At 52.0% G+C, this 26,465-nt stretch overlaps 1 protein-coding gene across 1 annotated transcript in view; it reads right to left on the bottom strand.

Moving 5' to 3' along the window:
• Window positions 1-734: 734 nt before the first annotated feature.
• REXO1 (RNA exonuclease 1 homolog) overlaps window positions 735-26,465 on the bottom strand; it is a 49,957-nt gene continuing 24,226 nt past the window's right edge. Inside the window, exons 4-16 of the mRNA XM_054650312.2 lie at window positions 24,432-24,633; window positions 23,606-23,769; window positions 21,394-21,531; window positions 18,841-18,964; window positions 17,655-17,768; window positions 14,924-15,061; window positions 12,843-12,956; window positions 11,646-11,719; window positions 8,072-8,182; window positions 7,633-7,748; window positions 7,347-7,485; window positions 4,089-4,209; window positions 735-3,121 (exon numbers count right to left, since the gene is read on the bottom strand). Of these exons, the coding sequence (XP_054506287.2) occupies window positions 3,033-3,121; window positions 4,089-4,209; window positions 7,347-7,485; window positions 7,633-7,748; window positions 8,072-8,182; window positions 11,646-11,719; window positions 12,843-12,956; window positions 14,924-15,061; window positions 17,655-17,768; window positions 18,841-18,964; window positions 21,394-21,531; window positions 23,606-23,769; window positions 24,432-24,633 (1,644 nt within the window). The 3' untranslated portion in view covers window positions 735-3,032. The remainder of the gene's footprint in view (window positions 3,122-4,088; window positions 4,210-7,346; window positions 7,486-7,632; window positions 7,749-8,071; window positions 8,183-11,645; window positions 11,720-12,842; window positions 12,957-14,923; window positions 15,062-17,654; window positions 17,769-18,840; window positions 18,965-21,393; window positions 21,532-23,605; window positions 23,770-24,431; window positions 24,634-26,465) is intronic.

Raw genomic sequence — 26,465 nt, 5'->3', positions numbered from 1 at the left:
CCAGGGATGCAGGGGCAGCCCCAGCTGCTCTGGGCACCCTGGGCCAGGGCCTGCCCACCCTGCCAGGGAACAATTCCTGATTGCCAAGATCCCATCCTGCCCTGCCCTCTGGCACTGGGAGCCATTGCCTGGCTCCTGTCCCTGCAGGCCTTGTCCCCAGTCCCTCTGCAGCTCTCCTGGAGCCCCTTCAGGCCCTGCCAGGGGCTCTCAGGTGTCCCTGGAGCCTTCTCTTGTCCAGGTGAGCAGCCCCAGCTGTGCCAGGCTGGCTCCAGAGCAGAGGGGCTCCAGCCCTTGCAGCATCTCCGTGCCTCCTCTGGCCTGGCTCCAGCAGCTCCACGTCCTCCTGCTGCTGGTGCCCAGGGCTGGGGCAGCTCTGCAGGTGGGGTCTCACCTGAGCACAGGGGCACAGGGGCAGAATCCCCCCCTCCCCTGCTGCCCACGCTGGGGGCTCAGCCCAGCACAGGGGGGGTTTCTGGCTCAGTGCCCATGGCCGGGGCAGCCTGAGCCTCTCACCCACCAACACCCCAGGTCCTTCCCTCAGGGCTGCTCTCCCTGAGCTCATCCCCAGGCTGTGCCCAGACCCAGCTGCAGGACCTTGGACATGTTGAACTCACTTCTCCAGCTTGGGAAGGATCTCCTGGGAAGCCTGTCCAGCTCCTCCCAGCCCAGGATGGCTCCAGCACCGCCCCCATCACAACCCACCAGCAGGCAGAGCAGTCTCAGACTCAGGGATGTGCATCTAGTCAACACTCTTTTATTAAAAACAATTACAAAAAGTTACAGGTTACAATCGTTCTGTACAACCCAACCAAACCTCTGGTGCTGGGGAGGTGATGGCAGCCCTGGGCCAGGACTGGCTCTGAGCACACCCATGGTGTGGCTGGATATGGTTCCACCCTCGCAGGGACATCCCTTGACACAGACACCCCCTCACCCCCACCCCAAAAGCCTCAGTGTAGGCTGACCATGGGGAAAGAAGTGGGAATGATGGAGGTGCATGGGCTGGCAGGATTCCTGCCTGGAGGAATTCCCTGCCTGCCCAGCCCCAGGAGGGGGGATGGAGCCAAGAGCTGCAGAGCAGGACACAGCACCCGGTGCCCATGGCTGTGCCAGGGAAGGAGCTGCTGTGGGAGGCTGGGGAGCAGGAGCTGCCTGTGAGGAACAGGCAAGAGCCAAATCTGAGGCCTGGCTGCTCCAGGGACATTCCATCCCTGCAGCCAGGGGTGAAGATAAACGGGGGATAAACATGGCAAAGAGGCAGAAACAGGAACAAACCTTCCCTCCCCAGCTGGGAGGCACTGAACTGTCTGTCCCACAGCCTGGGACACAGGGACAGCCCAAGGGGTCCCAAGGCTGCTTGGGGTGGAAGCCCCAAGGCAGGGAAGGAGCAGAGCTGGATGTGGAGCACTGGGGGAGCTGCATCCCCCAAAGCTGGGCTAAGGAACTGGCTGCCAGAGGAAACAAGGGTGGGCTCAGAGTAGCAGGAGTCTGTACAGCCCCACTGTAGAGCCCACTCCTGCAGAGCCTGGCAGAGAAGTCACCTCCCTGCCTCTGAGAGAGGCAGCAGTGGATGGGAGAATCCACCAGGGCCAGTGTGGGCTGGAGCAGGGACATCCCTGTCCTGGACCCCTGCCCATGGCTGGGCCAGCTCAGCAGGACATGCAGGGGACACAGAGCTGTCCCCAAACCCTGAGCCCAGCAGGGGCACCGAGGAGTGAACAGGACCTGGCTCTGACAGGAACCAAAGCCCAGCAGCTCCTCTGCCCCCAGACTGACACAGCAGCCACCAAGGGACACAGGGACACAGCAGCCACCAAGGGACACAACTCCAGTGCTGCCAGGGGGGCTCAGGGTCACTGCTCTGGGGTGAAGGTGCTCCCTGAGCCCAGCTGAGAGCCCATGGGGTCCATGGGGATTGTGGCCCTCAGCTCTGCTGTCCCCAGGCAGCAGCAGGGGCTGGGCAGAGGGAGCCACCAGTGCCACCCACTCACGCCAGTGACAGTCACACCCAGCAGTGCTCTAGTCCAGGCTCCAGACACACAGCTGGGTCCTTTGCTCTCTGCAGAATCCCAACATGTGAATGAGGTGAAATGAAGGAATTTTGAAGAAATGGGTGAAATTTTCCCCTATTGCTTTTGCCTGGACCAAGTCCCTGCAGCAGGGCCAGCCTGGTGGGGACTCCTGCACTCTGCTGAGGCCACCCTTAGGTGCATCCCCATCTGCACCCCAAAAACCTTGTTCCCTGAACACAAGCTCACTGGGGCCCTGCTGGAAGCTGAGGGTGAGGGTAGGATCCTTGTGCCACCCTGCAGTGATGGGATGCAGCCTCTCCCTGGCTCTGGGTGCTGTTTGTCCCTGTCCTGCCTCGTGGCTCCCTGAGGTCTGGGCAAGGGGGGACACTGGTGGGTTCCCCCTTTGCACTGACTGCAGAGCCAGGTGCCAATTCCCAGATCCCACCTCATTGCTGTCCCTCAGAGCCAGCCTCACTCTTCTGCAGCTCCACAGTGGGATTGCACCAGGATCCCTTCCCAAGTGCTTGATCCTCAGCTCTTGCTTCCCACACCAGCTACACAATCCACTCTCAGCTTCCTGCCCAACCTTCTTCCATCTCCCCCCTCTCCAAACACTGCTTTGGAGTACAGAGGCAATTTAAGTTACATTTGGGAGAAAAAAAAAAAAAAAAAAAGTAAACAATCTACCTTTAACTGAACCAGAAAGATCCTTCTGCACATCTCCAACCTACCTCTAACAAGCTTCTCCTAGGAACCAAGAAGTTCTGGTTGTGCTACTCCAAACCACCTTGCCAGGCCCAAAAAGGCAGAGCTTGGACCACAGAGAATCCCTCAGGTGGAGCCTGAGGATCTGAGAGCCACCACCTGGGCAGGGGGACTGCAGGTGTGAGTGCAGGAGTCCTGCTGGGATGGTGGGGAGCAGGAACATGCTGCTGGCACGGGGGGACAGAGTGGCTGTGGGCATTTATTGCACTGCTTCTTCCCAGAGGTGCAGGAGAACAGCAGAGACACCACACGAGGTCATCGCTTCACCTTCGCATCCTCTTTGATCTTCCACACCATCAGCTCCATGCAGGCTCTGGCATCCTCACTGGAGTCGTGTCCTTCCACTGGGGACACAAACACAGTGGCACTGCCCCCTCTGCCTGCTCAGCTCAGCTCAGCTCAGCACAGGAGCTCCCCAGGCACAGGCAGCTCCTCCCTGGCCCCTGCAGCCACAGCCACACCTGGGAGCACCCTGAGCCACAGCTGGGCACTGAAAGAATTCCACACAATCACAGAATGGTTTGTGGGTTATGGTTTGTTCAAGCCCACCCAGTGCCACCCCTGCCATGGCAGGGACACCTCCCACTGTCCCAGGCTGCTCCCAGCCCTGTCCAGCCTGGCCTTGGGCACTGCCAGGGATGCAGGGGCAGCCCCAGCTGCTCTGGGAAATCCATTCCAGGGATGGATTCCACAATTCCTGATTGCCAAGATCCCATCCAGCCCTGCCCTCTGGCACTGGGAGCCATTGCCTGGCTCCTGTCCCTGCAGGCCTTGTCCCCAGTCCCTCTGAGCTCTCCTGGAGCCCCTTCAGGCCCTGCCAGGGGCTTTAAGGAGTCCCCAAGGCCTTCTCTTCTCTAGGCTGAACACTCCCAACATTAAACACGTATTTTTTTCCACTAAACCCAGGCTTTTTGCTGGGTTTGAGCCTGACACCATCAGCTGTGGAACAGCTGGGAGCTTCCCCAGGAATGTTTACAATGTGCTCAGGGAGGACAGGAGGGAACAGGCCCCACTTCCAACAGGAGGGTCCATCCCAGCTGGCCAGAGAGAGAAAGGGGGGCAGGACTTGACCTTGGCAGAGCCACCCTCAGCCTTCCCACACCACCCCCCTGGTCCCACTCAGCACAGGGAGGGAAGCAGGGAGAGCTCTGCCCTCAGAGCAGGGGTCATACACATGAACTGTGGCTGAGGCTTCTTAGGCCAGCACATTCCCAGCTACCACACACATGCAGGGCACAAAACACCAGTGGCAGGAGGACTGAGGCTGAGGAGGGCACAGCCAGGAGGTGTGGGGTCCCTCAGAGGTCTCACCATTGTCCTGGATGATGCGTTTGAGGTAGTCGGCCATCAGCGTGCGCAGCGCCCGCTTGTAGGGCAGCCCCAGGCGGTGGGGGAACACGATGGCTGTGTCCACCACAGTGCCATGGATCAGCTGGGGACGAGCACAGCAACAGGGTTATTCCCCCACTCCCACAGGGACAGGCACTCCTGGCCATCAGCCATGCTGCAGGAACCTTCTGGTCAGCTCTGGGCTCCGTGCAGCGCTCGGCAGCTTCCAGCCCAACCAGTCTGGCAGGAGGCTCTGGGGATGTGGGCACCCGTGCAGGGTGTGGGCACACAGCATTCCCACTGCTGTGCCAGCCCCACTGCCCTGGAACCTCACATTCAGGGGGTTTCCTGAATCTCAGCAGAGATTGGGGCTGATCCAGCAGGACAGGCCAATCCTTGACCCCCCGGCCTGCAGAAGCTGCAATAGCTCTGGAGTCTTTCCCAACTAAAAACTGAACTGAAGAACCAGCAGACTGCACAGAACAGCCCCTGTGGGAGCTGTAGCAAACTTTCAGCTGCTTCTCAGTCTGGTGAGGGGCACCCTGCCCATGGCAGAGCATTGGAACTGGGTAATCCTCATGGTCCCTTCCAACCCAACCATTCTGGGATCCTGAGATGGGGACAGGAGTGGGCAGGATGTGCCCACATGACAAAGCAGGATGTACATCCCACTGCTGCTGCAGAGCAGGTCTGGCCTTCAGGGTGCAAACCAACCCCAAATCCTCCCATCCACCAGCAATGAATCAACAGGAAGTTTTTAACCAGCACCAGCTCAGCAAGGATGGAATGGGACAAGGAAATTTTATCACTGAATCATATCAGAGTGTGTTGAGTTGGGACTTTTTAAAAGAGCTTCTACTCCATCCAGTGCCATGGCAGGGACACCTCCCACTGTCCCAGGCTGCTCCCAGCCCTGTCCAGCCTGGCCTTGGGCACTGCCAGGGATGCAGGGGCAGCCCCAGCTGCTCTGGGCACCCTGGGCCAGGGCCTGCCCACCCTGCCAGGGAACAATTCCTGATTGCCAAGATCCCATCCAGCCCTGCCCTCTGGCACTGGGAGCCATTGCCTGGCTCCTGTCCCTGCAGGCCTTGTCCCCAGTCCCTCTGCAGCTCTCCTGGAGCCCCTTCAGGCCCTGCCAGGGGCTCTCAGGTGTCCCTGGAGCCTTCTCTTGTCCAGGTGAGCACCCCCAGCTCTGCCAGGCTGGCTCCAGCCCTGTAATCCAACAGCTCAGCTGTGAATTGTCACCACACTGGGGGAACTGGGGATGCTGAACAGGTCAAAGTGCTCCCTGCCCTGCACCAAGGGGGCTGGGGACAGCAAAAAGGCCCCACCTGATAAAGTCTGTAACCACAGGGCAGGCTGGCTTGGGCTTTTTTTACCACTGATTTCTTCCTCTCAGGCCAAGACAAGATGAATTCTCTGCTGTCATGAGCTACATTCAGCAGGAGCTGGAGGAATGTGGGTGAGGGCAATCCCACATCCTGAGCACAGCAGTGAAGGGCTGGGCCTAAGAGATAAACCTGAGTCCTGTCCCAACAGGGATAACTCCAACAGGACCCTGATAATCCCCTCTCCTCTCTGCCCTCAGGCACCAGCTCATGCTGCAGGACAGCCCAGAACTCCATCAGGAACAGCTCCACAACTGCACTTCAACAGGAACAACCTGCTCCACTCCTCAGAATATAAAACTGCCAATGTTATGGATAATCTCCCCTGGACTGCACTCAGCCCTGGCACCCTCCCAGACACACTGGTAATTACTTATGTAGATCAGGAAGAGTGAGGAAACAGGATAATAAAGCTTTAAATAAAACTTGAAATGCCATCAGCACTTGGAAGTTGCCACAGCCATTAGTGAGATATGGCTTTGGTGCCACAGCCCTGGGCCATTCTGCTGTGACACCCCACATTGCTCTGGCTCCTCCTCTTGGCAGCAGCTGTGGTGCTAAGAGAAAATCAAGCCTCTAAGAGGCCAAGGCAGTCATCTCGAGCTGATCTAACTGGAAATAATGTCTTTCTGATGATGATGAAGCCTCTCCAAAGCTGGGATAAAGGGTGCCACGGAGAGGTAAAGTGTTTTACAGGCATTAAAAGCTCCTGCTTCCAACCCAGCCCAGCCCTGGGAGCTGGCAGCCACAGAGGCTTCAGCAGGAGAGCTGTGGGACAAAGAATGGCTGAGGGAAGTTCTGGCATGTGAGCACAAAGACTTGGCTCCTGCCTGCCACATGCTCTCCTGCTGACCCTGGACAAACCCCTCAGGGCAGGACACAGTCCCTGGCAGGACCCTGGGCACACCAGGCTGGTGAGGGCCAGGCAGGAAACAGGACAGGTAAAAGGTCAAAATAACTTCATCAAATTAACAGCACAATTCCTAGAAAAGCTGGCACAGAACAAAGAACAGATCAGGCAGGGGTGAGAGGCAAATGATTTGGGATCAGTCATAGAATCATGGAATGGTTTGGGTTGGGAGAGCCCTTAGAGACCATCTTGTTCCACCTTCCACCACTCCAGGCTGCTCAGAGCCCTGTCCAGCTCTGTCACCCTGGGCAGCAGCAGCCACTGAGAGTTCAGGTGACACCAGGAGTGACACACACAGCCCCAGTGCCCTGCACTGCCACCACAACCACAACAGGCTCAGAGACTGGACAAACCAAGGAATCCTGGAATGTTCTCAGTGGGAAGGGACCCTCAGGGATCATTGATCCCAGCCCCTGTCCCTGCACAGCCACCCCAAGAACCCCACCCTGAGCAGCCCTGGGAGCTCCTGGAGCTGTGGCAGCCTTGGCACCATTCCCTGGGGAGCCTGGGCAGTGCCCAGCAGCCTCGGGGGGCAGAACCTTGCCCTGAGCTCCATGCCAAGGCCTGGCCCAGCTCCAGCCCTTGCTGGGCTCCTGTCCCTGTCCCAGAGCAGAGCTCAGCCCCTGCCCCTGTGCCTGCCCTGGGCAGGAGCTGCAGCCCCCAGGAGCCTCCCCTCAGTCTCCTGGGCTCCAGCTGAACCAGCCAAGTGCCCTCAGCTGCTCCTCATGAGGCCCCTCAGACCCTTCCCCATCCTCACAGCTCCTCAGGACACTCTCTAATGGGTGCATGGCTTTTTTATATCGTGGTGCCCACAACTGCACACAGGACCTGAGGTGAGGCCACCCCCCTGAGCCTTGGAAACAAACAGTTCCTAAATTCCACCCAACCCCCCCCAGGGTGGGAAAGCACCCCAGGGAGATGTGAAGGCAGAGCTCAAGTTACCTTTAGTGCAAATAAGTCGCTTTCCAAGCTGTGCCCTATCAGAATGGTGTCTGCACTGAACATGTTCAGGAGGACGGCTTGGACATCCCGCAGGGTGATGCTCGTGTTCTCCAGGTCCTCTTCTGTCACACCTGAGAACCTGCACAGAACAGCATGGAACAGGTGGGGGTCCTTCACTTGAAGAAATACCTCAAAGCCCCTCAGCCCTTAGGGAGTGGTGGTCAGGGGAGTTTCAGCAAGTTCCTGAGAGAGCACAAAGCTCTGTCCCAAGGATGACCATCCTCACCTGGTGTTGTAATCCACCACCTTGGAGTCTGGCTTGACAAAGGTGTCATACACCACTTTCAGCTCTGAGTTGATCACAGTTACTCTTGTCAGCTCCAGTCCTTGCTTAGTGTAGCACTGCAAGAACAAGGCAGATGTGATGGCACAGGCCAGAACAGTGTGGGATCTGTGGAGCCCCTCACCAAGGGCTGCAGCTCCCAAAATGCAGCAAGGCCAGGCAGCAGCACTGCCCAGCGTGGGCCAGTCAGAGCCTGCCAGGGCTGCACAGCCCTCAAGCCAAACACAGCAATCAATAAGAGCTCATTTACACCTCCAGCACCAATATTCAGAACAGAGAGAATCAGGTCAGCAAACAGCTTCCCTTGTGTCACACACACAAACAGCCACTTGTGTCACACCTCAGGCAGCCCCAAAAAGCTTTGTTTTGGCTTTGGACCCACCATTTCACAGTCTAAGGCATAGATCCCAGGGTAGCCATCAGTTGTGGGCAGCTTCTCAAAAGTCTTCACAAAACCATCCAGGCTCTCCTTGCGCCCATCGTGCACGTGTTGCTGAAAGGAAAAGAAAGGGACAGCTGGTGAGCATAGGAACAAGAAGCCAAAGAGCCCACTCCAACAAACCTCCACTTGGGTTTTAGTAATTTCTTAATGAGGAATGAGTTTTGAGAAGCTCACAACCACAGCAAACACAGCATGGCAGCCCTGATTCCAGTGGCACATCAGGGCTGGTGGCATCGTACTGACAGCACATGGAGGAGCAGGACATGTCTGGGGAGAAGGAGCTCTCAGTCTGGAGCAGAATTAGTCAGGAAGGGTCACACTGAGGCCTGACTCTGCTGTAACTCCAGCTCCTGGTTCCTGTGGCCAAATCAAGGCCAGGTGCAGGATCCTAAGCCCAGACTCCAGAGCAATGGGTGCATCCACACCCAGGCAGCCACACCCACAGCAGCCCCAGCCCAGCAGCACGTGAGGCAATAGAGGGCATTTCCAAGCATTGTTCCCAGCTCCAGGGTCAACAAGATCCAGCAGGAAAACTCAGGGAGTGATTTCACAAGTGGTTTTAGCCAGTGCATGACTGAGCTGCTGTTGCAACACAGATACTCCCACACTCCTCCACAGCTCAGATCCCACTGGTTATCCTGAAACCTTCCTGGCAAGCAGGGGATCTGAGCTGGAGGAAGTTTAAAGGGGAAGCAGGAACAGGTAACAGAGGGCAAGGCAGAGCTGGGACTGTCCTTTTGCCTGCTAACATGGTTCTAGGTAAAACCAACCTGCACCACACCCAGAGGTGATGCTCTCCCTCCCTTATTCCCCAGTGGGGTTTTTTGTTGTGTTGAAGTTTTGTCTGTCCCTAAATCTCCATCCCTAAATCTCTGTATTTGTGTACAACCACAGCAACCTGGGTACAGCCTCCTTTGCCATGCCCAAAACCAAGGAATCACTGAATCCTTAAGGCTGGAAAGGACTCCCAGGATCATCAAGTCAACCCAGCAGCCCCACCATGGTCACCACTAAACCATGTCCCCAAGTGCCACACCCATGTGCTTCCTGAGCACTCCCAGGGTTGGTGACTCTATCACTGTCCTGGGAAGCCCCTTCCAATGCTTTACAAACCCTTCTGTGAAGAAATTTTCTCAATATCCCACCTAAACCTCCCCTGGCCCAGCCTGAGGCCGTTCCCTCTCCTCCTGTCCCTGTTCCCTGGAGCACAGCCCGGCCCCTGGGCTGTCCCCTCCTGTCAGGAGCTGTGCAGAGCCACAAGGGCCCCCCTGAGCCTCCTTTGTTCCAGGCTGAGCCCCTTCCCAGCTCCCTCAGCCTCTCCTGGTGCTCCAGCCCCTTCCCCAGCTCTGTTCCCATCTCTGGACATGCTCCAGCCCCTCAATGTCCTTCTTGTCATGAGGAGCCCAAACTGACCCCAGGAACTGAGGTGGGACCTCAGCAGTGCCCAGCACAGGACAGAGCTTCCCAAAGGTCTCACCCTACAAAGAATGAAACTGTTCTGGTTTGTCCCAGGATTAAAGGCTGGAGAGAGGAGGAACTGAGGCCCTTGTAAAGCTGCTACGTGTGGGCAGAGAGGAAAGCAAAGCAGGATTTGCATATTTTCCTGCACAGGTCACTACTGCAGGTACAGCCAGAGCACAGGAACTGCATCATTTGAACTTAATGAGGCAGCTGGGCCAACACTGAGGCCAATCTGTCCCAGATTCCACAGCCAGCACTGCTCCAAGGCCTCATGGATCACTGCTGCCAGGGGCTGCACTTGTCCCTCTGCACCCATGGCATGGAACTGCTCTGCTGAGGGACTGGGGAGAGCAGCTCAGCAGCCAGGAGACACCAAACACTTCTCCCTTGCAGCTTCAGCCCTTCCCTCCCCGTGTGATACAACAGAACTGAGCAGTGAAGTGAAAAAATCCCATTAGGTATTTTTCTCTGTCAGTTGTTGTCATGAAAATGCCCAATTCTTCCCGGCTGGGAGGAGGGCAGGGAAGTTGCTCCTGTTTTTCAGGAAGCACGAAGAGCAGCCTCTGCAGGCTCCCTGGAGCAGCACAGCTCCCTCCTGCCACCTCCTGCCTCCCTGCCTAACTGCAGCAAACCCAGCTCACTCACACAGCTGGGCGCCAAATTCTGGATTTTCCCACCACTGCAGGGCAAAACAATTGAAGTTGCACTTGGTTTATCCCCTTAAGGGAAGCCACTGTGCTGCTAAAGGCTTAAGCAAGGATTTCCCACCCCTGTGCTTGGACACACACAAGTTTTCTAAGCAGCTTATTGCTCCAGTTACTGAGAATGGTGTCTCATTACAAAGATTTTCTGCTTTCAAAGCATTTCTTCAAAACTGAAGGATTCTGTGCTCCCCAATACCCCAACATCTCAAAATTTCACTGGGTGCTCTGATGCTGAGCAGGCTGTGGATTCAACCCTGAAGCTACCAAGGGGTGCTGTGAAAAGTGGGGGCTTATGAAAAGAAGGGAGAGAGACTTTTTATACTGGGATGGAGGGACAGGAGCCAGGCAATGGCTCCCAGTGCCAGAGGGCAGGGCTGGATGGGATCCTGGCAATCAGGAATTGTTCCCTGGCAGGGTGGGCAGGCCCTGGCACAGGGTGCCCAGAGAAGCTGATTTTTAAAAAAAATCCTAAATTCATGTGGAAAAAAAAAAAGAAAAGTAATAACCTGATCCCATCCAATCCAACTGTGCAGGACAGGCTTTAATGGTGTAAACAAATAAATTCTAACAAACCTTGAGTTTTGCCCAGAATCACCTTCTACCTCTAGCTTTTTGTTCTCCCTTGTGTGGCAGCTGCCAAAGATAAAAATGCCACTAAAACAATGACAAGGAACATGCCCAGAGACCTGAGAGAAAGGCACAGGACAGACTGGGGATGCTGGGGTGGCACAGCAACTCTTCTGCTGCCTAAGGGAAAGAAAAAAGGTACAAAGGTACCCAGACAGTGCTCTGCTCCATCAAACTCCACATGTGAGAAGTTTCTTCATTCCTTTTTCTAGTGCTGGGCTCCCTCAAAAGAAGTTTTGTGATATTTTGGAGTTACAACAGGCTCATTGGGAAGGGTCCTCCCCTCATTACAACCAAGAAAACTTGTCAGAAAAGATCTGTCCACCAGGATAAAGTTACCTTAGCATGGGAATCTGGAAAGGAAAAGATGGGAAAAGGGTTTGGCCCTGTTGCCAAGGCTCTGAGACTGCTCCTTAAAAGGAAATCCCTTCTTTCTCATTTCTTCTGTGATTCACTGAAGAACATGAGCTTTCCTATGTCCCTCAAGCAGATGAGCTGAGCAGCTCAGGATAAATGAACCCAGCTCACTGCAGACAGCTGAGTGTCAGATACTGGATTTTCCTACCACTGCAGAGCAAAAAAAAATTAAGTTGCACTTGTTTTATCCCCTTAAGGGAAGCCACTGTTCTTGTAAAGGCTTAAGCAAGGATTTCCCAGCCACTGTCAGTGTGAGCAGAGCACAAATGTCACTGAGAATGAAGAGGTGTTGTTCCATCACTTACTTTAGCAACCTGGCAGCCTGGTGACCCCACAGCTCCAGAGCAGCAGCTGTAGTGAGTTTCCCACCCACCTGGCACTGAAAGAGAAAGAGATGAAGGGTCAAGGAGAGAACTCTTGTTAACAAGAGATCTGAACTTCAGCTTTCACTGCAGATCCCCTGGATAAGCATGACAAAAATGTGTCCAACACAGGGGAAAAATAACTGTGGATTCACAGGCAGCCATCTAAAGAGTTTAAGTCTCTGGTACTCAGCCAGACAAACTCCAGAAGCCACTCAGCTGCTCTGATGGAAAACCAGAGCAGAGCTCAAACTAGGTTAGTGCCTTGCTGCAAATGAATTCAGCCAAGATCAGTGAACTCTCCTGGGAGTGACAGACCTCTAGTGCTCCCAGTCAGCCTTTTAAAGGGCTGATTCTTTTCAAAAAGCACAGCAAGGTTTTCCCTTTACTTTTCTGAACAAAAATGAAACCCCCATGCTGCAGCCCCAGTGTCACACTCTGAGGACAGCCAAGCCCAGCAGCTCTTTGTGAGGCCACTGCAGTGACAGGCACAGAACTGCCACCACCTGGGAGTGTGACAAGCCCCAAAATCAAGCTCAAAGCTGAGGAAGAGCCTGTGTTTGGGGCTGCAGCACAGGCAGCAGGGCCAACCTGTGGTTATTAATTGTTGCAGTGTTGTTGTGGGTCCCAGGACGAGGTGAGACTTGACTCCAAGTTCTTAGAAGGCTGATATATTATATTATTATATTATATTATATTATATTATGTTATGTTATGTTATGTTATGTTATGTTATGTTATATTAATTATATTATATTTATTATGTTACATTATATATATTTATATATTATATTATATTATATTAATTATGTTATATTATATATATTATATTAATTATGTTATATTATATTATATTTATTATATTATAATTATACACTAAAACTACACTAAAGAAAGAAGAAGGAGACATCAGAAGGCAAGCAAAGAATGATAATAAAAAACCCATGACAGACTCAGAGAGCCTGACCCAGCTGGCTGTGATTGGCCATTAATTAAAACCAATTCACATGCTGGGTAAACAATTCTCCAAATCCCATTCCAGAGGAGCAAAACATGGGGAAGCTGAAGCTTCTCAGGAGCAGCAGTGGTGGCAAAGGGATTTTCCATCAAGGCAGCAGTGCCTGGCAGGGCTGGCTGTACCTCTCTGCTTGCGCAGGCGCCCCCAGTGATGGACGCACTCCTCCCTGCGGATGCAGCTCCCCGAGGCTGACACCATGTACTCGGTGCCACAGCGACAGCAGATCCTGCACGAGGCTTGGGGACAGGAGACAAACAACAGCCAGGTCACTGCAAGCAGCCTTTCCTACCCCCTCACCTGGCCAAAGCAAAGTAAAGCACCATCACTCAGCCCCAAACGCTGTTAAATGATGTTTTCTGTTATAAAAGATTCCAAATGTTGTTGCAAACTCCTATAAAGGCACAGCAATCCCCCCCTCCAAACACTTCCCAGAGGCAAACACAAAGACTCTCCAGTGGTTTTGCTGGTCCACATAAGCTGCCCTCAGTTCCATCAAGGTTTGCTGCATTGTTTCTCCATGCCCAGCAAATTACGTTGGAGTCTAACACAGTTATTTTAAGGAACAGGATAAATAAGTCATTCTTTGGACACCAGAGCTAATGAAGCCTGGTTTCCAGGGGATCTGTGCCTTGTCACTTCCAAATGACATTTTAGCCCTTCTAGGGCACAGCTTTTCTGTCAGGATTTTCCAGCAGCTGGATGAAGGAGCACTTAGGGCAGGGCCTGGCAGTCTGCAACTGCTCCCTCCTACCACCTCTGCTTTTACTGCCCAAAATTTGGGGAAGGGACATGCAAAAAGCCACTGGGAAGGAGCTATGATTCTTCTGATCTCCATGCAATTCCATGATTCCACCAAAATTCCATTTTGGGGTGAGCATTAAAGCTGTTAGCACATTGCCAGCTCTGCCCAACTGGTCACAGTGGCAGCTTTAGTTACACAAGGAGAAATTCAAAAATCCTGCAACATCTGCAGGAAACCACAGGAACAAAAGCAGGAACATGAGCTCAGGTTCATATAAAGAAGCTGGCTGGTTCCTGGGAAAAAAGGGCTCTCACAAATACAGCACTTGACAGTGTTAATGCAAGAGAGCTTTTGCCCAGGTTGCTTCAGCAACCACAGGACAAATGTAGGCACAAGGTGTTAACATGGATGAGCACTTAACACACTTTAGTGAGGTCTCTCCACACAGATGCTCAGGGGTGCGTGGCAAAGCACCTCAGCAGAAATCACCAGTCTGGATTTTATCCCTGCTGCAGCACAGCCTGCTTTAGGCAGGGGCTGAGGAGCAGAAATCTTGCCATGAGTTCAGAAAATTCAGAGGAAGACCCCATCCTGTGGGTTGACCCAAGCTGTGGGTTCAAGGCCAGGTTGGATGTGGGTTGGAGCAACCCAGTCTGGTGGAAGGTGTTCAGGGAGTGGAATGAGATGGGCTTTGAAGTCCCTTCCAATCCAAACTATTTTGTGATTTTATGATCATTTTGTCCAGCTGCACAAAGGGCTCTGGGGAACTATTTGGCCCAGAAGTGCCATGAGATCAAATAGAAAACTCTGCAATCCAGAGCAGCAGAGCAGGACCCACTGCAAAACCAGCCTGGCCCTGTGTCAGTCCTTATCCCACCATAACAGCAGCTCACACAGACAAAATCAGAAAAAAATCCTTCCCCTGGGAGAGGGGAGGGTCACCATGTGCAGAACTCTTTCCAACCTGTTCCATTGCTGTTCTTTGGCAGCACAGAATCCTGGAATTGCTGAGGGTGGAAAAGACCTTTAAGATCAAATCCAATCATCAGCACCACCACCATGGTCACCACTAAACCACATCCCCAGGTGCCACATCCACACATTTGTTCAACATTTTACAGGGTGATGACTCCACCACTGCCCTGGGCAGCCTATTCAATGCTTCACAACCTTTTCCACACAGAAATTTTCCCTTATATCCAATCTAAACCTCCTCTGGTGCGACTTGAAGCTGTTTCCTTTCATCCTGTCACTTGTTACCTGGAAATTACAAACTAGAAACCTCCCTCAGCCTCACAGACTATAAACTCTGGGTCAACACCAGCATTCTCAGGATGTGAAAGCTGAAGAAACTCTCCAGAGCAGCAGAGTTCTGCAGCCACACTCCCCATCCCAACAGGACCAAGGGGCAGCTCCTGTGTCCAGCAGAACCTGCAGAAGGAAAGAGGCAGCAGAGCTTACAGTCAGTGACTTTCTTCTCCTCTGCAGTGAAGAGCACAGCCCGTCCAGCCTTCTCAGGGTGAGGCATGGGGTAGCCATTCTCCTTGAGCTGCTCCTCAGTCATCAGGTACTCCTTGAGGCGCCGGTACAGGGCAGCTCCTGCACACAAACACAGAGCTCAGCTCTCAGCACCAAAGCACTGCCCGTGTTTCTGCCTTTACAAAGTCTCCTGCCTTGATAAACTGAACTTCCCCCACTATTCTGAACTTGACTCAGCTCAGGGTGGACAGGGGAATAGGTGTTGGGTGGTCATTTTTAAAATCTGGCCATCATTGTACAAGTTGATTTGTAAACTCCTTGAAGAAGGAGCATTAAGTCTGGAAAGCACAGCTGGAACAGAATTCCTCCACAAGGCCCATCTTCAGCCTTGCTGTTACTGATAGAACCAACCCAATTTGGGTTGAAGGGACCTTGGAGATCATCCCATCCCACCCCTGCCATGGCAGGGACACCTCCCACTGTCCCAGGCTGCTCCCAGCCCTGTCCAGCCTGGCCTTGGGCACTGCCAGGGATGCAGGGGCAGCCCCAGCTGCTCTGGGCACCCTGGGCCAGGGCCTGCCCACCCTGCCAGGGAACAATTCCTGATTCCCAAGATCCCATCCATCCCTGCCCTCTCTGGCACTGGGAGCCATTCCCCCTTGTCCTGTCACTAAATGTGAGACTTCTCCAATTTTAATGTTTAAATGCAACAGCTGATAATTGGTAACACAGCCCTCAAATACCCCTCAAAGGCCACCCACAGCTCCCTAAAAACTTCATTATCAGAAGTTTCTCCCTGCTACTGATTTCAGGCTGCTTGTTTCATTTCACAGAATAATTATAACTCCTTGCACTCTGCTCAATATCTCCTTTGGCTGCTGCATTAAACCCTTCCAATATTCCTGGGTGCCCTTTGATGTTGCTTAGCTGAGCTATATTGGCCCTTTTAAGCTTTCTCAATGTCAATTCCTTCTGCTCCATGGCCTCCCTGGCTCTCCTCTGATCTCCTCCACAATTTGCCTACATCTCTTGGCAACCAAAATACCCATAACTGATTTGAGCCCACATGAAAAATGCTCGTGGCACAACCCTTTGGCTACGATACGACCTTCCTGTGACATTGGTGAAACTGAGCCCTGCAGAAATGGAGATTTTTAAGTTTGCCTTTTAATCTGACAGGCACATTGTAAAGAACTGCTTCAGGGCAAGAAAGTTGAAGTAAAATAATGCCCAAAGCACAAGAGGCAGCTCTGAGTGGTTATTGATGCTCCATCAAAGCCAGCCAGGCTGCAGCTGTGACCTCAGAGCTCCAGTGAGGACGGAAGGAGGGCACTGGTCAGTGGTGTCACCATCCCCCAGGGGACTCTGCAGCTCTGTGATGCAGCCAGAGGACAGAGAAATGCCAGTACTTCAGGTCATATAATCCTGAGTGGGAAGGGACCCACAGGGATCATTGATCCCAGTGCCTGTCCCTGCACAGCCACCCCAAGAACCCCACCCTGAGCACCCCTGAGAGTGCAGATTTGGGTTGGGAGAGACCTTAGAGACCATCTTGTTCCACCTTCCACCACTCCAGGCTGCTCAGAGCCCTGTCCAGCTCTGTCACCCTGGGCAGCAGCAGCTACTGAGAGTTCAGGTGACACCAGGAGTGACACACACAGCCCCAGTGCCCTGCACTGCCACCACAACCAGCTTCACACAGGCCCAGAGACTGGACAAACCAAGGAATCCTGAAATGTTCTCAGTGGGAAGGGACCCTCAGGGATCATTGATCCCAGCCCCTGTCCCTGCCCAGGCACCCCAAGAACCCCACCCTGAGCAGCCCTGGGAGCTCCTGGAGCTGTGGCAGCCTTGGCACCATTCCCTGGGGAGCCTGGGCAGTGCCCAGCAGCCTCGGGGGGCAGAACCTTGCCCTGAGCTCCATGCCAAGGCCTGGCCCAGCTCCAGCCCTTGCTGGGCTCCTGTCCCTGTCCCAGAGCAGAGCTCAGCCCCTGCCCCTGTGCCTGCCCTGGGCAGGAGCTGCAGCCCCCAGGAGCCTCCCCTCAGTCTCCTGGGCTCCAGCTGAACCAGCCAAGTGCCCTCAGCTGCTCCTCAGCCCTTCCCCAGCTCCGTGTCCCTCCTTTGGCCACTCTCCAACAGCTTTGGCTCCTTCTGATCTCGTGGTGCCCAAAGTGCCCCCAGCACTGGAGGTGAGGCTGCCCCAGGGCAGAGCAGAGTGGGACAATCCCTCCCTGGGCCTGGTGCCCCCAGCACAGGGTGGCCCTTGGGGCTGCCAGGGCCCAGCAGTGACTCAGATCCAACTTGCCCCTGACCAGGACCCCCAGGGCCCTTTCTGCAGTGTCTGAGATGAGCCAGATCTGCTGTGATGCCTGGAACAGTTGCTGAGCACATCCCAAGGGATGCTCCTGACTTAGAAGAGCTCAGCTTGGGCACCTTGGTCTGGTTCTCTGCATGTCTGCTGATTTCCAGGACATCTGGGTCCTGTTTGGCTTTGGGATTTGCTGCTGCATTTCTTTTTTCCTCAGCCCCTTCCCCAGCTCCAAGTCCCTCCTTTGGGCACTCTCCACCAGCTTTGGATCTTTCTGATCTTGCAGTGCCCAGAGTGCCCCCCCAACTCAAGGTGAATGCAGCAGCCTGGTCCTGCACCCCCCAGTCAGTGTCACACCTCAGCTCCCCCCTCAGCAGTGACAGCCCAGCAGGAACAGGCTCTGACCTGTCAGATCCTCAGCTCTCAGGCTCCCTGAGCGGTTCAGAGTGAAGCTGGTCTTGGCAGCAAGCTTCCCTCCCAGCACAGCCTCGTGGGACACCACCTTCTTGTTACTTGTCTCTGCAAGGAGAGGGGAGCAGCACAGGGGGACAGACATCAGGTACCCAGTGGGTGACTTCAGTCCCAGTTTGGGACGCTACACATGGGCAAGAGGAGGATTGTGTTTATTCTCTTTAACTCTTGTTTTGCTCCAGAAATGGATTTTTTGTGCCACATGCTCGCCCAGCATTTCCATCCCAGCACCACAGAGAGTATTCTGTTCACACTGTCAGCCCACAGCAATTTTAAGGGCAGCAAAAACACCTTTCCAGTTTTGTTAGAAACTTGTAGCTCTCCCTGCTCACTCTGCACAGCAAGGCCTCTGACTGACCAGAAGAGAGGAGTCAGCACAGAAACAACCTGACCCCTTCATGTGCTGTGTGAGGGCATCACCCACCCCCAGGAAGCAGCTTTGATTCTGGGGCCCTGCAGACCAACCTCCCACGTAGGATCCTTCAGCTTCTTTCAGAAAGGAGCTTCAGAGCTCTAGAATATGCTCAACACATCAGACAATGGCAGAGAGGGGCTTTTTACTAATCATTAACTGGCAGCCCTCTCCTAAAGGCCAGCCTCCAAGTTCAGCTGCTCTGCCTAATGGCCAGGAACGTAATGAAGACAGAGGGGAGAGAAGGGAAGAGACCAAAGGAAAAAAAAAAATCACAAGAACAGCACAAATTGATTGTTTAATGTACCCTCTCGAGGGCCAATAATGAAATGTCTTAACCCTCTTCGTTTCTTTCTTGAAGCTTAATGTGTGTAACAGATTTCTGTGGTGATGGACGAGTCTATCACTTTGAAGGCATCATGTGAAAGTTACTCCATTAGCAGGGCTTTTCATTTGAAAGAACTTGTGCTAAAAAAAAAACCACCCATGTGGCATTATCTCCATTTAGGCTGAGAAAGCCAACAAAGCATTGCAGGACCTGCCTCTTGAAGGCCCATTAAGGCTTGCCAGGCTATAAAAAGCTAAACTGGAGCTGTTTGCCTTTCAGCATAATGCTGCTGAGAAATGGGTTCTGGCTTTTGAAACAAGTTTCTCTGTGTGGTTTGTGATCCCAGCAGGGCTCCAGCTGCTCAGCTGCAAGGTACCTACTGTTGGTGCTGGCTGGGGAGTTGGGCACGAGGCTGCGGAGCTTCTTCAGGGTGTTCACAGCCACGTTCAGGTAGATGTTGCGGCTGGTGCTGCGCTCGTAGGCCACCTTCTCCTCTGCCAGGGCCTGGGAACAGCACAAAGCATCACCACACACTCCTTTCCACTGCTCACAGAACCCCAGAACGGTTTGGGATGGGAGGTGATGAGGTCTCTGGTGTTGAGATGACCCTGAGGTGTTGGAAAGTCTCTGTTTCCAAACCCCAAGATGGAAGAAGGAGGCAGAATTCCTTGGCTCTGGTTCTCAAGGTTGTTTATTTGCTCTTATCTAATCATTGTCTGTTTGACCTGCTGAGATCTGTCTGGCAGGTCAGGTTGAGGCACACTGACCACCCTCAGATGGTGTTATCTTTTTATACTAAAAACTACCTGTACTTTATTTACAATAATTTTCCAATACCTATCACCTATGTTAGACAGTCTGTCTGTACTCTAAACCAACCCAGAAGTGCCACCATCACAGCAGAAGATGGAGGACAAGAAGAAGAAGGAGAAAGAACATGCCCAGATTCCTCCATCTTGCCTCTTGAACCCCCATTCTAAAAACCCCAAAATTCTACTTTTCCACCCTGTGGTAAATTCACTATCATTCTACTCAAACCTTTGTGGCTTGTAACTCTTCACACAAAGTTGGGAATTGTTTCCATGGACTAAAATCAAAGGCACAGATGTTTTTGACTCTGTGCCAAGGTCTCTGAGCCCCTTGCCAGGGCCTCAAGTCCTCAAGGGCAGTCAGAGCAATGTCCTGGGTTCTGTCAGGGAGGAACCTCAAAGATCAGTTTTTTCCACCTTCCACTATCCCAGGTTGTTCCAAGCCCCATCCAACCTAGCCTTGAACACTCTCAGGGATGGGGCAGCCACATTTCCATGGCTTTTGGAGAAAAGAAATGTTTGGCTCTTAAATACAGACTCCAAGTAGTGATGCCTCAGGTTTGATCTTTTCTGTTTTTCAGGTTCTGTGCTGCTTTAGTGTGTGGGTCTGGGTTCACATCAGGGGATGGTGAGCTCTGTGCACAGAGCAGGGAGACAAAACAATTCCTGCTCCAGCTGGGCTCCAAGGACAAATGATCCAAATCTCAGCCCCAAGAGCACAAACACCGTGGGCTGGAGAGAGAAAAACAAGGATGGGACTGCATGGGCTGGGGCTGGAATTGGACAATGAATTCCAAGATGCAAATGGAGCAGAACTGATCAAAGTGAGAGACCCCGTGCCTGGTCGTGTATTTTGGGACCATTTTGGGTTTTGTCTTGGGTGCAGCCCTGGCTGGGCTCTTGTGTTGCCCAAGGTGGATCCATTGAGGCCTCCTAATAAATCCCTGCTTTATTCTTTAGCTCTGTCCAGTCTCTGTTCTAGCTCAGCCTTCACAAGGCATCAGTAGGACCACAAAGAAAAAAATTGCCTGACAAGGAATTGAGTAATAAAGCAGAATATGGCACCAATATGTACTTGCTCACGTAAGTAAGAGAAAAAAAAGTAATTTCATTTTAAGCAAAGTGCTAGAAAAAGTACTTTCATGAGAAACTTTCCTGAAGAGATTAATAAAACTTTCCTACTTAGCAAAAAAAAAAAAAAAAGAAACTTTAACATATTTTAAACTGGTATCATCCCTTGTCTTTCCCCAGTATAAAGTCTGCTGCCACCTTGGCTTAAGTATTCCAGAGCTGCTCTTGCTCCCAGGAATATCTGACCTTGCCATGTTTTCATCAAGTAATTCTTGATTCTTGTTCTTGGAACTGCCTGGGCAAGGCTGCTTTCCCCACTTTGGGGCAGTGCAAGATCTTAACTGGTAAGAAAAGGAGGTTTGGCAAATGGTGGCTCCTTGGGAAGGTGGAATCCCACAAAAGAAATCCTTGTGGTGTCTGCTTTGTTTTGGAACACACCACAAAATGTCCCACATTTACCCAAATAACAGCCAAGCTTTTCCAAGAAAATGTATTACTCTCTTCTGGAAATCCTACCATACTGTCCCTACTGCTAGAAAGTTCCTTAAAGTCTCCTTAACAGCCTTCAGAAGCAGCAAGGACCCAATTCCCAACCAAACACATCTATCCCAAACACTTCCCTGTGCTCAACACTTTGATTCCAGGAGGTGTTTCTGGCTGCACCAGAGCAGAAGCTCTCTGACCACAATTCACATTCCTCTGCATCCTCTCCTGGGGTTATTAAAGGGCTCAGGCAAGATTTTCAAATGAAGGGGAAGATGGGATTTCCTACTGGAAGCCCCCACTGGAATGACACTGGAATGCTGTTGCCCATTCTGGTGATATTTAATGCCATTTTCCTCAGTTGTGGATAGGGGAATCTTCAGGGAATCAGGGAATGGTCTGGCTTGGAAGGGACCTTAAGATCATCGAGCTCACACCCCCAAGTTTCTGCAAGCATAAATACAATTCAGTTTTCTGGATTTGCTACCATTTTAGAAGGTTTTGGCCAAAGCAGAGGATGTCATTCCCTGCTGCAAACGTTATTCCTGAGAAGCAGGGATGTGTACAGACCTTGTCGAAGGCTTCCTGGGAGGAGGAGCAGAACTTCAAGCACTCATCAATGAAGAGATTGAGATACCTCTGACGAATGTTGGTTGGGACTTTAGCACCAAACTCTGTGGGAATAACAGGCCTCTGTAAAGTGGTGCTCTGGGGGTGAGACAGAGAGAGAAAGAGGCTGGTCAGGCTCCAGGAGGTTGCTCTGAGGCTCTCCCACTTCCTGTTATTAATCATGGGATGACTTCCTTTTTGAAAATCTGCCCAAAGCCAAACTTAACACGCAGCACTTTTGGTACTAAAAATACCACTTGAGGCTTCACCACCTTCAGTGCTCTAAGTCCTTCAGAAAACAGCTGTATTTCACTCTGAGGTCAGCCAGGAGCCAGGGACTCCAGGGGCATTAGTCACACCCAGCATTCCAGAGCAGGGCATGCTGACATTTCCACTGAGAGGGCCAAGGCTAGGATGGCACCAAGCACCTCTGGAGCCATGAACACACACCACCAGTGATGGGCACCACACACAGGTTTGGTGCTCTGGCTCTGAAGAGAGAACAGGAGGCCCCTCCTGCCAGGCTGTAACTTATCCCACCCCCACTTCCTGGGGCATTCCTGTAAATTGACTGCATTGGGGGTTTTCTTCCATTTTTCATGCCAATCATGAGGTTCCTAAAAGGATTTGCCCCCTTCCATTTAATGGCATGTTCTCCAAAAGCTGCATGTTGGGCTGAGCTGTGAGCCACCACTGCAGCTTTCCATTTCACACCAGTTTATCCCCCACATCACAGCACACTTGTCTCTTTTTCAGAGAGGAAAATGTTCATTCATCTCTAAAACACCCAATTGTTTTGTCAGCTGTCCTCCATCCCACCCAAGAGATATCCATAAACCAAGCCATCTGCTGCAATCTGGAATAAAAACAACTCTGTGGAAGGTGTGAGCTTGTTCCAAGGGGAGCAACTGGTCCTATCCCAATGAGAGAAGTGCTCATTTTCTCCAGGAGACTCTCACCTTGATGCCCTGTTCAAAGGGATTTGGTCTTTTCCATTAAATATATAAATTCTCAACCTCTAATATTATATCCTTAAGCACCTCTGTAACTCTGTTAAATATTTTATCCTTTCACTTATTTCTCTTATTTTTAATCAGCTTCAAGTTCTACGTTACTATGGTGGCAGTTTGGGTGGGAAAGGAAAAAAATTACTTTTCACTCTTCTAGAAATAATCAGAGCAAGTTATGACAGATCTTGACACAAAGCATCATCAATAAAGGGATCTTTAACCAAGTCCTGGCACTAACAGTTCTGCCATGCACTCCAGCACACAGCTCCTTATGCCATCCCAGGCTGCTCCAGGGGGAATTCTGCTCTCAGTTGTCTTAGCAAGTACCAGGAAAGGAGGGACTTAACAGAATCCCAGAATGGTTTGGGTGGGAAGGGGCTTTAAAAATCATCCCACTCCACCCCTGCCATGGCAGGGACACCTCCCACTGTCCCAGGCTGCTCCCAGCCCTGTCCAGCCTGGCCTTGGGCACTGCCAGGGATGCAGGGGCAGCCCCAGCTGCTCTGGGCACCCTCTGCCAGGGCCTGCCCACCCTCACAGCCACAAATTCCTTTCCAAGATCCCATCTAACCCTGCTCTCTGGCAGTGGGAGCCATTCCCTGTGTCCAGTCACTTTGCTTAGGAACTCATAACAAAGGCACCCAAAGGCTGGGCAGAGATCCCAGGGGGTAAAGAGAAACAAAACAAAAGCAACTAACAAAGACAAAATAGTCTTTTCTTTAAAAACCACCACCAGCATAAAGTTCAGTGCTGACATTTTATTATCTAGGTCACAGAGGGACATTATTCATAACCACCAGTGTGGCCCACAGAGCCTGGCAAGGCCATGAATCCACCCCTGGCTTTTGAGCACAGGAGGTTCCAAGCCCCTGACCCAAACACACCCAGGCCAGTCAGCACAAGAGAAGGCTCAAATTGGAGACAAGTCATCAATATTTACAGAGATCAGAGCAGCATTTAAGTATTTCTACCTTTTTAAGCTCCTACCCCTTGAGTGTTTAATTTTTTATACAATGCTATCTAGGAAAACCACAGGAAGAAACAAACCCACTCAATCAACATAATCAAAACACCACTCTCAGGGAGTGCTAAGTTTGGAACAGCAGGATCAAACATTCCACCCTCCCTGGGGAATGACAGGAAAGAATTCAAATTCCCCTTACCTGTAAGGAGGGAACATGTGCTACCCTTTTGGGCACGATGGTGCTGGTGGTCTTGGAAGCCATCCCAGCCAAGGTGCAAGGCTTCAGAGGAAGGGTGGAGGCTTCAGAGTCATTGGAAGGTGTGACACTCCTGCCACCAACAGCTGTCTTACTGCTCCCAAGGCCTGCAGGGAACACAAAACACTCAGGTACAAATCCTGCCACTGGGCTCCAGGCTGCCAGAATGAACTCACTATCAAAGGCCAGTACTGCAAGCTGTGATTTTCTCAAATCCAGGTCTCCAAAGGGACACAAATTGGGCAATTTTACCACCTTGCAGGCAAGGATGAAGAAATCATCTGCCAGGAAACGTGTCTCATTTGGGTTTGTTTTGGGGTGACTGAGTCAGCAGAGTTTAAAGAGGTAACTCTGTCAGCTGGAGGCACTGACACCCCACACGTCAGCTCTGAGTCCTTCCACCACAAAGGCACAGCAAGGAGCCTTCATTAGCACTTCCCTCCAGCTCCTGCCCCCTCCAGGCTCCAATGGAAGAGGGAATGAAGAGCAAACACAATCCAAGGAAGAAACAGAAAAAGGAGAGGCTGAAGTGAGGGAGGTTGGGTGAGACAGATCAGGCTGGACACGTCTGACCTGCTGCTTTTCACAACAGGGTGGAATTTCTCAGGGAAAGACCTTCCACTGGACACCTCCAGCAGAGATTCAAGTCGTGGCCAGTCCTACACATCCCCTGACAGTTTCACACGTGCTCAGGAGAAATATAAACAGGGTAGAGCCTTTAACCAGGGGAAGGACAGGACAGTGACCCCACATCCCACTGCTGGCTTACTTTGCTTGGCCGCTGCGGTGAGGGCTGCATTTGGCACGTGAGCAATCCTCCTCTTTTCTCCTGGCAAACAGAGAGAGGTCTTTTGAACAGCCCCAGCCAGCTGTGCTGCCTGCTGCTGAGCCAGCTGGATCCTCTGGTAACACACCTCCTGGGCTGTGGGGGGACGGTAGGGCCGCACCACCGGCTTGCTCGGGGTCTCTGCCTGCACACACAAACAGCATTTAGGGCCAGCAGCTCCCCTGCTCCATCCACACCCCCCAGAAAGGTCCCTTCTCCTCAAGCCCTCTGTTAGCAAGTACAGGGTTTTGAGAGGACAACACCTCAAGTGTCTTCCAGAATGAAATAATTAAGAGTCATCCTTTAACAAACATGGCATTAATGATTCATGCTCTGGGAAGGCCTCCCAGCTCACTGGCACGTTCCTCAATTCATGAGCTGCTTTTAGTGGCTGTGCCCAGCCCAGTCCTGGGCTCTATCAACACCCTCAGCCTTGCCCTAGCACACAGACCTTGCCCTGTGCTGCATTCTTTGCTTTTTACTGCAATAAAAAAGTGACACCACTTCTCCACTCTTTGCCACAGGACACTGAGCTCCACTGCTCCCTCCCTGAGGACACCTGCATCCACCTCTGCAGCACAGCAGCTCCCACCTCTCTGCAGCCCTGGAACTGCTTAAAAGCCTCACAGAGAAGTATTTATGGGATCAGAGCATTACATAAACTGATTTTCTGAATTTCAAACAGGCTCTGTCCCTGCCCACTTCTGGAGGCACCTCAGTTACAGCACAAACAGGTTCCACACGAGCTTCCTTTGATGGCCAAATTTAGGTTTGCAGGAAAAGTGCCAGAAATTATGTCAGCAAAGAGAGAAGTTTCCTAGCAGCACAAGTGCAAGAGAAGCAGCAGTAGTACAAACTTCTCCCTCTACTTAACAGCCTTTGAAATGTGAGGAACAGGCCTTCCCTCCTGGAATCTCCTTGGAGGAGGGTGGCCCAGTGAAACACCTGGGGGCAAAGCTGGCACCTCCTGCATTCCCGGCCTCTGATGCTGACAGCAGCTTCTGGATACCAAACTGGGTGCAGTCAGACATTAAATTATAATTACAGACTTCCAAGCAGCACAGGCCACTCATTTTCTGCCTCACCTGCAATTCCTTTGGCCCCCATTTCCCCTGGCAACCAACCCCGAACTCGGCTCCCTCCCCTTCTCCTCTCAGTCCCTGAGCCATAAATCATGAGCAAGACTGAGCAAATATTCCACTTGGAGGGACACAGCAAAGCACGTTCTGAGGTGAAAAGTGGCAGCTGAGGTGTTACAGCACCTCCTGGGCAGAGCTGGGAGCTGCTCTGAGCTGAGAAACTGCAGGGAATGCAGGTCCTGGAGCTGCCCTGGCAGCTGAGCACACCAGATCAGCTCTGTTTGCCCAAGCAAAGGCTCTGCTGGGGCTCCCATCTTTGGAAAGCATTTTTGGATCAGCTGTCACATTAAGAAAATATATTTAAAGGTTTGTACATGTCTAAAAGGTGCCTCTTTGCAATAAATATTTGAGTTAATGAATTTCCAAGCCATTTGCTTCAGTCTCTTATCTCTTCACTTTGGAAGAAAGGGCCCTTATCAAACCACATGAACTGGCTGGAGATATGTAGTTAAATAAAACCCATTGTATTGACCCCAGGGCTTCAAATTATTAAAGGCAAAAAAATCCTTCCTAGGCAGAGAGGAAAGGCAGAACAATTAATTTGGACTACCCAGCTCAAATTAGTGCACAAGGCTCCACTCTTATCCAGCTGCAACATAAAACTAATCTGAGATCAGCACCTGGAGGGAAACACATTAAACCCTCAGAGAACACATGAATTAAAATCCCAGGGAGAAAGGAATAAAAAAATCAGATTTTTTTGCTTCTTCTTTGCTTTTGTTTTGTTTTAATTTTTCTCCTCTGTATTTGTACAATTGGGAAAGAAGAGTATCCAAACAAATACTGCTGAGATCTTGGCTGATTCAGAGCAGATGTAAGGCAATGGTTTTAAACATCT

The sequence above is a fragment of the Agelaius phoeniceus genome, chromosome 29 (genome assembly GCF_051311805.1).
Source record: "Agelaius phoeniceus isolate bAgePho1 chromosome 29, bAgePho1.hap1, whole genome shotgun sequence".
NCBI lineage: Eukaryota > Metazoa > Chordata > Aves > Passeriformes > Icteridae > Agelaius > Agelaius phoeniceus.
This window is presented reverse-complemented; position numbering and strand designations above follow the sequence as displayed.